The sequence below is a fragment of the Vulpes lagopus genome, chromosome 4 (genome assembly GCF_018345385.1).
Source record: "Vulpes lagopus strain Blue_001 chromosome 4, ASM1834538v1, whole genome shotgun sequence".
Taxonomy (NCBI): Eukaryota; Metazoa; Chordata; class Mammalia; order Carnivora; family Canidae; genus Vulpes; species Vulpes lagopus.
Genome location: NC_054827.1, coordinates 14,988,593 through 15,005,404, shown reverse-complemented (window position 1 = coordinate 15,005,404; position 16,812 = coordinate 14,988,593). Strand labels below are relative to the sequence as shown.

At 39.0% G+C, this 16,812-nt stretch overlaps 1 protein-coding gene across 7 annotated transcripts in view; it reads right to left on the bottom strand.

Moving 5' to 3' along the window:
* LOC121489579 (coagulation factor XI) overlaps positions 1-16,812 on the bottom strand; it is a 50,470-nt gene that overhangs the window by 22,148 nt on the left and 11,510 nt on the right. For 5 of the 7 annotated variants that reach the window (XR_005987364.1, XR_005987365.1, XM_041752767.1 and 2 more), the window contains exons 5-11: positions 15,408-15,567; positions 14,877-14,986; positions 10,587-10,746; positions 9,665-9,774; positions 9,344-9,506; positions 9,144-9,256; positions 8,811-8,979 (exon numbers count right to left, since the gene is read on the bottom strand). Coding sequence is in view for 4 of the 7 variants with exons in the window: in XM_041752767.1 (XP_041608701.1) it covers positions 8,811-8,979; positions 9,144-9,256; positions 9,344-9,506; positions 9,665-9,774; positions 10,587-10,746; positions 14,877-14,986; positions 15,408-15,567 (985 nt within the window). In the remaining 3 variants the exon portion in view is untranslated. Of the gene's footprint in view, positions 1-819; positions 1,345-1,855; positions 1,996-4,071; positions 4,168-5,117; positions 5,297-8,810; positions 8,980-9,143; positions 9,257-9,343; positions 9,507-9,664; positions 9,775-10,586; positions 10,747-14,876; positions 14,987-15,407; positions 15,568-16,812 lie in introns of those variants that run through there. The other 2 variants (XM_041752769.1, XM_041752771.1) reach the window with 2 other exon arrangements.

Here is a 16,812-nt window from a genome sequence, read left to right as displayed (position 1 = left end):
GCCAGGTTTTATAAAATCTAGAGTACTTCTTCCTGTTTCCTATTGTGGGGCATGAATAACTCAGACTTTATGGCTTTCCTTCAGCTCACTCCCCACATTTAGCCCTTTCTACCACTTAAGTGTGTCTTTGAGTGTGAAAGGGAAAAAACATCATTCAGAAACTTCACACTTCTATTTTTTCTACTTATTTTACACAATCTTTTGTAGATGGTCAGCTCTCTGTAAATGTCCTCAGTTTAACTGAACTCAATCCAAACAGCTGATATCAGTTATAGTAATCACTAACAAGTTTGGAGTCTGGGCTCTACACCGATTTGGATCACAAATTTACAAGACTGAATTTTTGCAATACTTTAGAACCAATGCTTCTTGAATTACTACTGCAGAACCCAGTATGCACTGGCACCACCTCCTACACCCCACAGAGCAGACTCCTTGCCCTCCATGAAGGCTGTGTGGTGTGTCTATGGCAGGAGCTGCAGCCCCGCAGACCTCTCCTGCACACCCAGCCAGGGGCCTTGTGCCAAACCCAGCTAACAAGGTAGGAGGCCCAAATCAAAAGGTGCACCACTATTCTCCAAGGTTCAGAAAACCCATCTCTTTCTTGGAAAAGTTAATATTCTACAGTTGGCAGAACAAAACCCAAGCTTACTGGCTCTTTGCCCCAAGTGAGGCAGGCAGTGGTAGGTTTTGATGACCATGCAGGTGACGAAAAGAGAAAAGATTACTGTCCCTAAGATATATATCGAGATCCAGAGGAGGCAGTCAGAGAAGAGTGAGGCCAGCACAAGCACGGTGCTAGAATCTGGAGTTACTTACCTTTCATTCTGTCTCACAATCAGAAGAACACACTTTTGAGTCACATTCTTTTGCCATTTTATTTTGCAACAAATAATTGCGGAAATGTTCACTTGTTATCTTCCATTATTAGCATTTTTACTGGAGGCTGACAGCCTGCCTCTGCACAACATTTTCCTCAGCAGCTTTGTGTGCACTGTCTCCTTTTACCCTTATGACAAGGACATGAAGCAGATACTATTCTCCACATTTTTGCAGACGAAGACTCCAAGGCTTAGCATTTGAGCTGGACCCAGATTGTAAAACTCATGCTACAACCCGGGCTCTTTCCCATCTCTAGAAAGCTTCTTTGCACTGGTGACTTCATCCAAGACCGGTGTGCCCATCACCAACCTGTGTTTTCTCTAAAATCCAGTCCACATACTCAGCCACTTTGGTGTAGACACCTGGTTGTTCTCTGCGGCCACAGCCTTCACCCCAACTGGTGATGCCCACCAAATGCCAGTTTCCGTTGTGTTTACAAACTAAGGGACCACCTGAATCTCCCTGTGTCACAGTGAGTGGAAAAATGAAATAATACAAAGTATGACAGTTGTGCCTTTAAAATTCTGTAGTCACACCACACACAACACGTACATACAGTTCCTTATAGTTCTTTGGGTATCTTGCCTTCCTCATTCCTCTGGATGTGACGAAAATAAATGGATTCAATACGTATGGTTGCATTTTCTATTTATTCCAAAAAGGACATGTTGATATCAGAATCTCAATGTCAAGTAAATCTAATGCTCTAATATTTTAGTACAGCTATTTTATGTATCATGGTGCTCCCTTATATATAGTATGCCTCTGCACAGATTATAATAGAATAAAAATTTACACACACACACACACACACATATTCAGTTCATCAAAGGTTACTTTTGAAATTGTCAGATTATTTGGCTCCAATTTTTTTAAAGAAAAATACAATGAAATGTACTATGGAGAATATATTTTGTGGTTGATTTTTCTCAAGTAGACTACTGTGTGTTTTTTTCATCACTGAGTGTATTACCTTGCAGGCATCTTTCCCTCCTTCTTTATAGCCAGCACAGATCATCTGTTTGTTTACTTCATAATCTCTATATTTTTTCTGGCATTCTTCATTTGGTACTAAAGGAATATTTGCCTTTTGTAGGGTATTTTGGATTTCCCCTGTGAGGTAATCAATATAAAACTTCAGAAGGAGGAAATACGATGAGTCTGAAACTACTAATGTCTTAAAGCAAATCAGTGTTATGAACCTTTCATTAGGTCATTTCTTTAGGTAAAAATAGTAAAGGGTGAAAAAGTAGAGTTAATCACACCAACAGAGAGACACACAGAGAGAGAGAAAAGCAAAAAGAAATTGATAAACAGAGAGCTCCATGTACTGGCCTCTGAAGTCAATGTTAGGACAACCCCAGCACCCCAAGGCTGACCAGATTCCCTGCCAACCTCTCATCTCAATAGAAATCTCTCAGAAATTCCCTCTTATTACCTCCAACCCCAAAGCTGGAAATTCTTATCTTTCAGTTTTTGTTTTATATATTCAACATGATCATTTAAAAATATGTGATTTCTTTTTTGGGGGGGGGGGAACTCACCATATGCTCAGAAGAGTATTTTGTTTTTTAACTATGCAAATATTTTCCATGAAGAACGATTTATTCACAAATAATTACATTTCCGCCCGTGTCCAGGTTCCCCTTGAACATATGTTGGGAGCTCTCCTTTTTTAGTTAAGGTTACTCTTAAAATTTCTTTCTGCCTTAAGGTACCAAACATTTGGAAAATTTGAATTCACTGAATAAAGGACTAAGTCAGGAAAGAAGGAAAGATCTTGATGAGCTTAAATATGTAAAGAATGTGCAAATTTTATTCCCTATAGTGTCTATCAAGAACAAAACTTTGGAAAGTGAGAAAAGTCTGTTTCATGGGAAATCCAAGGGCAATTTAAAAACGCCAACTACCCGTGAGCAGGGCTTCTTAAACTGGGGTCCACAGAAAGAATTCACTTGCTCTATACACTTGGATAGGAAAATACATCCTTATTTTCACCAATCTCCAACTGAAGTCTAACACTACCTTCAGCTATGAGTGCAAGCAATAAAAATGGGAGTGTTAGTAGGATGGCTTTGCCATTAGTCAAGAGCACAGATATTTTTCATCACACTTGTGATAGTTTCACGTGACAGCTGTGGCTGATATTATGGTAGTTACTTGAAAAACTTACTATTTAATATATTAAAGAAACTCATGCATTCCCGTATTGCATCTTTTTGAAAGTATTTTGATAACTCTATTGCAATTTCACTTGTTTCCTTCATATGTCTATATGTTCTTTTTAAGTATTTAAAAGCACCATGACAGGGGTGCCTGGGTGGCTCAGTGGTTGAGGGTCTGCCTTTGGCTCAGGTCATGATCCTGAAGTCCTGAGATCGAGTCCCATATGGGGTTCCCCATGGGGAGCCTGCTTCTCCCTCTGCCTATGTCTCTGCCTCTCTCTATGTGTCTCTTATGAATAAATAAATAAAATCTTTTAAAAAATAAAAAAATAAAAGCACCATTACAAAAGTGGCTCACAGGCTTCATCAGATTACAGGAAGGATGCATGAAACAACAATAAAAACACAAAAAACATTTAGAGCCTTCCAGAAAAAGATGGTGTGCCTGCCTCTACTCCTGACCCTTAGCCCTTAGTATAAAGGCAAAATAATGGCACTGAGAGATGGAAACACTATTAGTAGTGAGGACAGGATAGGCTTGAGTGGTCTTATTAGCCCCATATGGGACAAATCCTTTATCCCATAGTCAAACAAGTGACCTTTATTATTAAGTAAGATTCTTAAGAGGTTACCTTATAAATTTTTCCAGATCCAAAGAAAAATACATCTTCTCAAGAATCAGTGAGTAAATATTTGAGAATGAATAGATTGGAATGGTGATGAGTTTGGATAAAATTTCAGACAGAGGCCAGTTAAACTGATTCACTCTGTGTACCTTAAGGTAAAAGACTTGTTTTAAGAACAACATTTAAAATATCATGCTGGGGGCGCCTGGGTAGCTCAGCAGTTGAGCATCTGCCTTAGGCTCAGGGAATGATCCTGGATTCCTGGGATCGAATTCCCACATCGGGCTCTCTGCATGGAGCCTGCTTCTCCCTCTGCCTGGTCTCTGCCCCCCTCTCTCTCCCTGTGTGTCTCTCATGAATAAATAAATAAAATCTTAAAAAAATATATCATGCTGTACCTCCTTCTTTTGTGAAGCCCCATCCAGTTACCCAGCAATTAGTATAAGTTGTATTTGTATCATCTTTGGAAGGTAGGCATATTGGTTTTTGGAATTCTGAAAGGTAATTTTTAGATTAGAGTTTGATTAAACAAAATTATAGGTACTGACTTTAAAAATACACAATTTCCTTTTTCCATATTCTCTTTCTCTAGTGTACTACCATGAAAAATGACCCTTTTGCTTTCTATTTGATTGCTAAGGCCAATGATTCAAGAAAATTTCTCATTATCAGACTCATTTTCACATGACACTTTTGGTGCCAAATTTTCTCAATTAAATCTTAAACTCAGAACATGTATTTCTGTCAAAAGCATTTAGAAGTATTTTTACCCTGTGTATGTTACTTTCAATAGTAATAACAGTGTCTCCACTGTTTGAAGCACTATTTTACGTGCTTTAACTTATTAATTAGCAATTTTTATGACACACCAACAGGTGACTGTCATGCTCATTTTACAGACGCAGAAATTCGAGGCGCAAAGAGGTAAAAGCAACTTGACCAAGGTCACGTAATCATTCCTGGACACAGAGGGCATTCACCAACTGTGGAGCATTGTGCCACGGAGGCCACACTTCCCACCACCACACTACCAGCTTCCCAGAGCTTCCTTCCACTCAAGTTTGACCTGGGAATTAGCATCTGGCCCTACTAGTCTTCATATATTCCTAACATGCCCAAAGCCACAGAAATCGTGCTACTCTTGCCAAAGGGAACCATGCTTCCCAAACAGCCAAGACATTTCCCATGTGTATTATTTCAATAATGTATATGCACCTGGATTCCTACCTGAAGAGACCAATTTCTACTTCTTATCCCTTAAATAGAAGAGATTTATCCAAGTCACAGGTGTTGTCTCCCTTGGCAATTCCTCAACTCGCTCCCAACTCCATCAACCAGAAACTAAAGACAATCTCTCCAGATTCTACCCTTTTGCTCAAATTGATGTGAAAATTTAAAGCTGCTGAACTCAGCTGAATAGCTTCTCCTTAAATATGCTACATACCTGTATAATTCAAAGGAGCCTCAAGTTTTATTAAGGCAATATCGTAACTACCACCGTCTGTGATTTTGTAATTTTGGTGAATGATAATCTCTTTTATTTGCGAGAAAGGTGTTTCTTTTGTAATCTCTGACAGATTTAAAATGCCACTATAAATGCGCCAAACATCTGGCAAGGAGAGTCTAGGAGGGAAAAATAAAGACTCATTTGAAACCAGAAAGACAGCCTTTGATATTGGCCCTTTTTCCTTTCAATTTTACCTTTTGAAATTGGTGCTTTGGGCTGGGAGGAAAATACTGCAAATGGCATATTTTTACTTACCTAATTTCGCTTCCTGGCAACATGTCATCACTACCAGCAGCAGCACCGAATCTCTGAAGATTTAGTTAAAAACATTGAACGTGTGCATTTATGTAGTTATTTCATGTTACTGTAAGTAAAAATGCAAGAGCATTGCTGTCCCAAATCTGAGAGAAACTGTCTGGGAGAGACTCATAGTTTATTGTGGAGAAATCCTGCTCAGTTCAGCAAACCTGAAAGCAATCGCTTCCATGAACTTGTCAGACTGATCATACACACGCCCCCCTCACTGGGCAAAATTGGGAGGCTTCAGTGATACTCAAAAGTTATCTTTCTAGGCCTCTGGCTGCAGCAAGGCGAGTGGGAGCATCAGGCGTGGGGCTCTGAGAGGAACTCCAGGGTGGTTCCAGAAAGTAGCAGATAAGCCGGGGATCACCTGCTTCTGTAGGGCCAGGCTGAGGACAACAGAGACACAGGAGAACACCTGCCCACCAGAGACCACTGAGCAGGAAAGGAGGAGTGAAGAAGGTTCCTAAGAACCTGAAGGATTCCCTACCTCCATCATCTTGGAGACAGCCCAGGCTTGACATGAAGAGCCACCTGCAAGATGGACCTGAGTGACAGGCTGAGCCGTGAGCAGATGCACCCAGCCTATGTGACTCTCAGAGGACCCCCCCACCAGAACTACTAATGACCCAAACTAATAACTACTAATGACTCAGAACTAACCTGAGTGACCTGGCAGATGCACCCAGCCTGTGCGGCCCTCAGAGGACCCCCACCAGAACTGCTAATCCTCCAGTTTGCCTTGGCCTGTTCTAGAAAATTATTTGTGTCATTAATGCAAATAAAGCACACCTCATGGCATGGCCAAAGAACAAAATCAGAATATAATAGAATATAAAAATAAATATAAATAATAAAATAAAATATCGGTAGTTTCAGAAGTGTGAAAATTTAAATTAACTCATTTTTAAAGGATTTTATTTATTTATTTGAGAGAGAGAGCATGAGTGGGGGAGGGATAGAGGGACAAGTAGACTCCCCGCTGAGCGTGGAGCCTGACGTGAGACTGAATCCCAGGACCCTGAGATCATGACCTGAGCCACAGTCAGTTGCTCAACCAACTGAGCCACCCCGGCACCCCTATACTAATTTTTAAAAATATGAGTACAAAGTAAGTCTAAAATTAAGACCTAAAGCATAGTCTTATCTTGTGTAAAGATTTGGACGTTTTTATCATCATGGAGAAATGCTAGATAATATTTGTATAAAACTCTAGAGAAAATCATACAGATAAAGGCACAGTGGTCTTCTTTCAATAAAATCAATGTTTCTGTGTATCTTATCTCTTACAAACTCAACAACACTGAGCCTTCAAGAACGAAAATTCTTAATATAAATTGGTGCAGCCACTGTGGAAAACAATATGGAGGTTCTTCAAAAATTTAAAAATGGAACTACCTTAAGATTCAGCCATTCCGCTTCTGGGTATATATTCAAAGAAAATGAGAAGACTACCTTGAGAGTTATCTGCCCTCCCATGTTCACAGCTGCATTATTTGTAATAGCCAGGACATGGAGACAACCTAAGTTCATTAATAGATGAATGATTTAAAAAAATGTGGTATAATATATACAGTGTCTATATATATACACATATATAATATATACATATGCATATATGTATTATATATATGCATATAAGCATGTCTCTGTGTGTGCACATACAATGGAATATTATTCAGCCATAGAAATGAAGGAAATCCTGCAATTTGCAACAATGTGGATGGGACTTGAGGGTATTATGCTAAATGAAATAAGTCAGAGAAAGACAGATGCTATATGTTTTCATCCATATGTGGAACTTAAAAAAAACTAACTCATAGATGCAGAGAACAGATTGGTGGTTGCAGGGGAGTGTCACGGCAGGAAGAGTAAAGGGTACAAACTTCCAGTTATAAATGGGTTCTGGAGACTTAATGTACAGCATGGTGACTGCAGTTAACAATACTTGAAACATTGAAAGTTGCTAAGAGTGCGAATCTTGAAAATTTTCACTACCCCAAAAAAGTAATTATGTGTAGTGATGGATGTGCAGATGTCTTAACTAACCTTATTAGGGTAATCATTTTGCAATGCATGCATATGTGAAATCATTACATTACACCTTAAATTTACACAATGTCATATATCAATTCTATCTCGGTAAAGCTGGGGGGAAAAAAGGATGAAAATTCTTGGTCCTAAATTGGAGTGCATTTTGTGAAAAGGGAGGACCTACTATTTCCCCATTCACGGGGTCTTTCCTTCCAAGTCAATAGGATTCCCCTTTAGCAATGCCATGTGTAGCAGAGCCACTGCCTGGAGTCCCATGCTGCTATGTGGCAACCATGAAGGAGCCTTGCTCTGCTCAGCAGTACCGTTGACTCTGGTTTAGTCAGCAGCCAGATCCTCAATCCTGACACATGGCAACCAGGGACCTACCCTCTTAGAGCAAGAGGGAGAATTCTTTGAAAACAAAATACCTCCTGAGAGAGACCAAGTATCTTTTATTTTAGGACTATTTATATTTCTTGCTATTCCTATGCTTTGTCCATTTTTACATTTCTTATTTAATCATAGCTTATTGGGGGAGGCAGTGATTTTATGTTCTAGGTATAGTGCTAAGGACTTTTAAGTGTATCACGTAACCCTTTTAATAACCTTATAATTAGATATTATTGTTCCTATTTTGTAGACAGGAAAATAAAGAGAGATATACAAATCGCCCAAGGTCACTCATGCCTCCAATAAGTGACAGAGCTGTGACTCAAGCCCCATTCAGGTACAAAGTCTAAGTGTTTTAAAACTTTAAAACCCTGCCACATGTACAATTTTCCTTATAAAGTAGAAATATTTTACCAGATTTTATTCACTGAAATATATAACCACCTCCCATTTTAGTTTTCACTCTATTATTGAGTACATTTGTGAATCAAAGAGCTGAAAGCAAAATGTCTATGGGCCTGGAAAATTAAGTCTTTGAAGAATACATTTGGGGAGTGGTGGATGGAGGTGGAAGCAGGTGGGGCATTTCTTCTTATTCTTTAAAGTAGGAGTGAAAGAAGCCCCCCGGGATTGCCAGCCCTGCAAACAGGCCGCACTGTGTTCTGATGGGTCAGATCAGTCAGTGCTCAGAGAGGCCCCACTAGCTGTTCAACATTTTGAATATCAGCCCTGCTTTAAAATGCCTTTTATTTCATTAATGCCTTTTATCTGCCTTAAAAAAAAAAGTCTTTTATTAAAGAATAAACTTTGATGAATACACTGACATGATGTTCAAGAAACTTATCATAGATTCTTCCAAACAAAAAGGCAGGTCAAGACTCTGGATAAGACACACGCCATACTTACTCATCAAAGCAATGGGCAGCAGTGAGGACCCACTGGCGTCCAATGATTGACCCTCCACACAAGTGGCTCTGAGCTCTCAGCTTCACTTGCAGGCTGACCTGCCAGGGCCACTCTCCCCAAGAAGAGTTGGTTCCTCCAACAATGCGTGTGCTCGTTTTTGTTGTGCAGACTAAAAAGAGAGTCTTAAAGTTAATGGTTAGCATTAGAGGCGACTCAGAGTTCTTCTCAGCCAAGGAAAACAAAATACATAATTCTGCTATCTGAAACTAAGCAATCGATCAAAACAACACAGGCATCCCTTTACAGTTCCATGAAAAAGTGAGGCTCACTCACCAGAACTGTCCCCACTTTTACACAACCTCAAAGAATAACCAGAGCTCACTCGTGTCCCATATGTCATCCCAGTTGGGGAACCATCCAAAGATAATCGTAAGGAACACTTGCACCTAGATAAAATGATCAGTAGAAAGATTAAACTTTCAGAGAAGGGCATAACTCACGCAATTGTCTTTGAAAAATAAATTTTCACTAACTTCTCTCCTCTACAGTCTTCTGGGCGTAAAGAGTAAGTAAAAAACTGACAGCGAATCATCTTGGTACAAGTCTCTTGGCAAGCGTTCACTCCTTCAGCAAAGGTCACATTCAATTCTTCCCCTTCAAAATCCACTCCTGAGTAAATTTTGGAATGACAGGGCTCTGTGTGAATTAGAGACATAAAAAGATACAAAATGAAAACAGCTATAAACCACATTTATCTGAGGTTTTGGTACTGGGGTTTGTTTCTTCGCTATTACTTGTTAGAAGATCATGAAGTGTATCACATTTTATGTGCTATTATTATTGAATTACATTACCAGGCAAAGCTTTCTTGCAGGTTAAAAGGCTGTATCCGGACATGGCATTTTCCTGAGAAGTGGGTGAACTTGGTGTCCCGCTTTTGGAAGTCTTAAGAAAGCAAACATTTCTATTAAAAAAAAAAAAAAAAAGCAAAAGAGAGAAACAAAGCTGGGTTAAAGGCAAACACAAAAGCTCTTCATGTTTTGAAAATCACCTCTGCAAATTTTATTCCTCTGAGAAACTCTTTTGAAAGTAAAGCAGACAGAAAAAAAAAAAGAAAAAGAAAGTAAAGCAGACCACAGGATTCTCTCTAATAAATCACAGAGATTAAATGTAAACCAAGCCACATCTCTGTCTAAGGAAAACTGATAGGCACAGATAACCTAGAGAGAGAAGAATGGTAAAGCTCCACCTTCTCATTGAAAAGAAAGCAAAAAAGAGAAAATGATAAAGAAGAAAGAGCCAACACCAAATTCTAGGCGTTTCTGTGGCTGATGATATTGTATAACTATACACTCATCTCTTGGCTCCACTTTTGTGCAGAAAGAAAAGAATAGATTATCTGAGGGTAAAGAGGTCAATCGGGATAAACAGGGCTCTAGTTTCTGAGGCAGGAATTAGAGACAATATTAATGGATATGCTGTCAGTGAGTGGTTTTTACTTCAAGTTAATAAGAGAAAACATTTAGATCAGTAAGAAAGGCATCTGATTCTTTTCTTCCACGGCCATTGTTCCATGGATCCAATGCTATGTTTCAGGAAGAGAAGGTAGGTGGACAAATCGGCTAAGCTCTTAACTAATGTACACCTGGCAGGAAACTACCTACTTAAGCCCTGGCTTCAAGTGCTCTGAGGAAATGAACAAAGGTTTTCAAAAACCCAAACTATAAAATTACAGTGATGACAGGATCGTAGCCAATGTCACACATTCTTACTCACCTTTGCGGTTCTAGATGCCACGCCTTTGTGTAGAATGTAAAGAAGAGGCAGTTAGGATGGTAGGTGCAAATGGTTTGGCACACAAAAGCATCTGGGGTGACAACTCTGGCAACGTCCACATCTGAAAATGCCAGGTGCTGGAAAATGTTCATGTGGCAACCTGTGAACTCACAGAGGGGAGACAGTCCTCAGCAAATGACATGACACTCAAGTGACTTGTCCTTTGTCATCCTATCTAAGGAAATTATGACTGTTTGTTATTCATAGCACCACATACCCTAAGTGAAGAAAAGGTCCATTATGGACCTTTATCCTCAGACTTGTTGTTTGCCATTTGGAAGAAGGAAAAATCGGTCTAAATCTGATAAAAGATTTCTACGTCAGAGAAGTGAAATATCTCAACCTATACTCTCGGCTCCATCTCAACCTACGCAAAATATGTAAGTTACTTAGCATATGTTTAGATTTTCTTTCTATTATCCTGACCCTGAATTCCAGATCTTAGGAGATAAGGCTTTGTGTTACATTTTCTGAGTATTACAAAAAAGATTTTAATAAAAACAGATTAACAAAGATACCAGGTAGCTAACAAAAATGCCATGTGCCCATTGAAATTAGAACAGGAGAAAACCCACTTTCGTTATCTTTATATAATCTTATTTTCTTTAAGATTTTATTTATTAATGAAAAAAGAGAAAGAGAGGAGGGACAAGCAGACTCCATTCCGAGTGCTGAGCCTGACATGAGGCTTGATCTCTGGACCCTGAGATCATGACCTGAGTTAAAATCAAGAATCAGATGTTTAACCAACTGAGCTACCCAGGTGCCCCTTATTTTATGTCTCAATTATGTGTTTATTTGTGTTCATATTATTTACTCGGTTTACTCAATTTGATAAATTTTGTTAAAATTGTGGAATAATGATAGCAATTATAGGAAGGACAAAAAGAGTCCTAAATTAAATGAACACAGGTGTTTCAAGAGAAAGTACCTCTAGTGACATAATATCATCATAACGATAATGAATTATTGTTAATTATGCCATACCATAATATGGGCAGTCTTGGAAATTCAGCCTCTACTAATTAAATCTTTAAAGAAAAAAAAATGCAGACTCTGGAAGCTGGAAGAGAACTTAGAGGTCATCCCTCCTGAGGTGGGACATCCGTGTAACATCCACAACCTACAACTCCATCCCTCTAGGATGTTCCTGACAAGTTGTTTCCCTTTTCCTAAGATATTTATAGTGACAAAGAGCCCACTACCTCGTGACAAGGCCCAATTTTTTTCTGGTCCTTTCTAAGGGTTAGAATAGTTTTATTTTTTTCATGGTAGCATCTACCTAGACCTGCCTAATGGAACCACACAGGTTAATTTAATCCGTTCTTCAATGACACCCTTCTATAAATAAAAAATTAAGACAGTCATCCTGATCTTTTTCAGGTTAAATGCCTTTGACCTTCCCCTTTAGCCATTTTATGTTTTCCATTACTTCTAGATATCCTACTCTCCTGATTCCCCAATTCTGAAGTACTCTGGGTGTCCATTCCTGCGTATGAAACATGCAGCACAGAATTGTATAGTGTTGCAGTCGCTACTTGACCCATCCAGTTGACAAAAGCACAAGAGCTATCCTGTTAAGAAGAACCATTTTCTTTTTTAAAGCTAGTTTTTGGTTTCATTTGTTTTGTTTTGCTTTATCAGAAGCACTCTAGGGTGTTAGTGGAAATGGCAGGGGAAGGACCCCTGAAAAATCCTCTCCTCCATAAAAATAATGTGAGTAGAGGCAAAATTGTCAGTGTTTTCAGAGCTCTAGAAATTAATCAAAATTAATCAGATTATAACAGTCCAGGGAGCATTTGCTCAAGAGAAACAGCTGAATCTCTGTAAGAACAGTGAGTTTTGTGGGATTTTAATTTGCCCTATTTCTGTTCTCCTCTCCTCAGCTCCATGGACATAGCCCCACAATCATGCTGAAAACCAGCAGTCCAGCAGCCCTGGAGGGGGCAGGATGGGGTTGGGGCAGAATGCTCCAAAGCTCCATCCCCAGCCCCAGCTAAACCATTATTTGACCTGTGTGGATGTTCTCAGGAACTATTCATGAGGACTGAGTTTATTTGACGTGACTCAGAGCCTCTTCAGTGTAAACAGCCTTTTCCTTGCAAGTGTTTGCCAAGAACAAAAAACAAACAACAACCAAAAAGTGGCAATTATGTAACATTGCAGCTTCCTAGGGCAGCAGTAATAGCTGGAGCAAACAATAAGCTGACAAAATTCTTAAAAGGAAAATGAAGGGAAAGAGGGTGGTGGTGAAAATCTTTGACATAAAAAAAAAAGAAAAGAAAAGAAAATCTTTGACATATTCCAGGGAATCTAGAAGGCCATCGACAAGTACAGGGCTGTGTGCATGAGCAGGGCTGGGCACAAGTCCATAAAAGATCTGAGAAAGTCCTAACCCCTCAGGCCTGCTGACATTGCACCGTGAGTGGGCAGAAGGCCAAGGCCAAGGCAAAGTTGTGAAATGCCTGTCTGCAGGTTGGTAGCGTGCCCCAACACTCACAAAACACCCCTTCATCAAAGCCTGAGAGACGGGGGATCCCTGGGTGGCACAGCGGTTTAGCGCCTGCCTTTGGCCCAGGGCACGATCCTGGAGACCCGGGATCGAATCCCACATCGGGCTCCCGGTGCATGGAGCCTGCTTCTCCCTCTGCCTGTGTCTCTGCCTCTCTCTTTCTCTGTGACTATCATACATAAATAAATAAAAATTAAAAAAAAAAAAAGAAAAACCCTTTAAAAAAAAAAGCCTGATAGACTTACTGGTTCCAGGCACATATGGAAATCTATGCCTAATCATTAGCTAACTATTAGGAAAATCAAGTAGAAACATTCCTGGTCATATCTACAAAGAATAAATACAGAATTAGTTCAGGAAAGTCACCAAACAAATAGCAGTAACAGAAAGTGGTAACAACAGCAGACTTTGGGGAAGGAGGGAATCTGATTTCCAGCATTACTGTATGCTATAATTTAAAAGGTCTAATTTTTTTTACAAAAAAATACAAGCCATGCATAGAAACAAGAAACTATGGCCCCTACGCACAACATAAATTTTTGCTAAGAAAGTACCAACTTCCTCATCTACTATACAGAGACTTTATGTCGGCTATTTTATTTTTTTTATTTTTATTTTTTAATTTTTTTATGTCGGCTATTTTAAATATATTCAAAGAACTAAAGGAATCCACATCTAAAAAACTGAAGAAAAACATGAAAACATTGTCCTGACAAATAAAGGATATCAGTAAAGAGATAGAAATTACACTTGTAAAAAAGAACCAAATGTGAGTGTTAAAAATTAAATAATCCGTAAATTTGAACCAGAAATCTGGTACCCATCACAGAAGGGATGTGCCAGAGGGGAAAGGAAACAAAGAGGAAAAAAGATGCCTTGTTGCCAATTTCCCAATCTCCTTTGGGGTGGGGGGTCTTCACCCAGCACCTGATGCGGAGTTTGGCAGGAGCTGGCACTGGATACTGCGTAGCATTGAATGTTGGTGCTTTGGTTTCTGTGACATCCTACCACTAACAGACTGATATGCTAAATAAGGTGGAGGGACAATTTTCTGGGTAATTCAAACGACAGCAGCACTTTATTGATTCATTATGGTTGAGTCATTTCACCAGACAATGGACACCACCAAGAAATGACATTATTGCAGAGTTTTCTCTGCAATGTAATTGCACGAGTGTCCTGCTGCTGCTGTAACAAATTATCACAAACCCAGTATCTTTAAATAATACAAATTTAGTATCTCACCGTTCTGGAGATCAGAAATCTGAAACGGGTCTCACTGGGCTACAATTAAGATGTTGGCAGGGCTTTGTTCCTTCTGGAAGCTCTATAGGAGGACCCATTTCCTTGCCTTTTCCAGCTTCTGGAGGCTACCTGAATTCCTTGGCTCATGGATCCTTTCTTCATCTTGAAAGCCACCAGTGTGACCTCTTCAAAACTCTCTCTCTCTGACTACAACCTCTCTGTCTTCCTCTTTTTCTCATGAGTACTCTCATGAGTCATGAGTCATGGCCCAATGACTACATTGGGCCCATCCACATAATCCAGAGTAATTATCTCCCATCTCAAAATCCTTAGCTTAATCACCTCTACAAAGCTCCATTTGCCATGTATTGTAACATTCACACATTTCCAGGAATTAGGATGTAGATATGTCTTTGGGGGATTCTAATTCTGCCTACTACGATCACAAAGTGAAATAGTAGCCATACAATTACCAATTTCTGAGAGTGCACAGGACTTCAGTGAGAATCCAGATACCACATCAGCCAGCACCTTTATACTGCTGGGTGTTCCTTCTGGACCATTCTTTAAAAGGCAGCTGTTTCTAAATATGAAGAAAAGAGGTTACTTCTCTTCCTAAACTGCAAGATCCATGTAGCAATCCATTTCGCATTGAAATGATCCTTGGTCAATGGGAAATAAAGCAATCAGAACAATGACTTTGATACTGAGTGAGTCCAGGGTTTGTATTATTAATCAAAAAGACATTTTTCTGCTCTGCACATGCAAGGTTAGAGTGAGAATGGAGTGGGGGATATTTTTCAGACAAACCCTCATCTCCCAATCCATGGAAATTATTCTCCTTAGCAAAATGACACCAAAACTGAGTAAATAAATAAATAAGCAGAGTGGTTAAGTCTCAAAGCCCTATTTGGTTTTCTGTTCTAAAAAAAAAAAGTTACAAAGAGTACAATTAAATCTTACAAGCACCATCAGAAATAATAAACACCATGAATGTTACTCACCGGTACTCTGCATTGTAAAATGTTTCAGTGGCATATGTGAAAAATTGGCAGTGAATGCTATTGGTGCACTTTTTTTGGCATTCTTCAACACTTTTTACCTTAGAGACATTAAAATTGACTCCTCTCATATCAATTCCTTTATGAATGTCTCGGTGGCAAGCTGAACAAGTAAAATGCATAGAGCAAATTCAGTAAGCTTTCCTTCTAGAAGTAGATCATCAATTAGGATAGTTCTGAAGGATGATATTCTGTTTTTTACGACTGCCTTTTTAATGAGGGGATTTAAAATTTTTCTGACATCACTATATTATCAAACTCTGCTCGAATTAAAAACACTCTAGTATGTTTTAGAGCACTAGCATGGAGAAAGGGTGACTTTGTTTCCAAAACTGTAAGGTATTTGTAACCATACGGGTAATATTTCATGATCAACGAGCAGTGGAAGACAAACAAAGCAACGACAGTGAGGGCCCTGGTGATTGTTCCAGGGGTTCGCATTATTAAACAAACTGATGTGCCCTCAACTTCTTGCATTGAGTGAAGGAGCTTCTCTATCTCTGCTTATTTCTCAGCTCTCAACTACTCCTGTCTGATTGTGAATTTCATCTGTAAGCCCTGCCATTGACATCTATGTGCCAAATCACTATAAAAGGGAAGAGTCCTTGTATATTTGTGATGAAGCCATTTGTATTTTCTTTATATTTTTGTTAAATTTCACTTAAGCAACCTTTCATTTGAAATGTATCTTATACACAAAAAATATAATTTTTTTGACAGTGAACCAAATTTATGATTTAGGCTTTTTTTAAAAAAAAAAAAGAAAAGAAAAAATAAAAGGCACTCAGATTTGTTAGACCCTTGGATAAGGAAACCAGAAGTATAACCATAATCTGTTGTATGTAATGTTCCACTCCTAACGGTCTGGTTGAAAAAGTCATACTACTAGATTTAATGGCGGGAATGACAGAAAGAATACAAACTGGTAGGAAAACAATATATTGAGGTGGGCAGGACAGTGGATAACTCAAAGTGATTCATGCCCATAGGAGTTTGCAGATTCTAGAAATGAAGTCTCTTTCCAACTCTGCTGCACATCAGAAAAGAAACCAGCTGAGTTGGGATGAGATACTTACAAACTAAAACTTTTCTTTATGATCAGTGGAAAGCTATAAACCTACCTATAAATGTTTTAAACTAAAGTTGGTCCCGAGTTTAGGGACTTTATGTCCTGGGGAGCAATTATTCACTTTAATTTGAGATACTTGGGGAGAGTTAGGAGGGAACATTAAATCAAGTTCTGTAAGATGAAGTTTGAGAAAAAAAATCACTAGGAGTACTGAGAAAAGCAAAATACTGTTCTTTAAATTTTACTATGATAGCATAATTAAAAAGAATGCTTAACTGA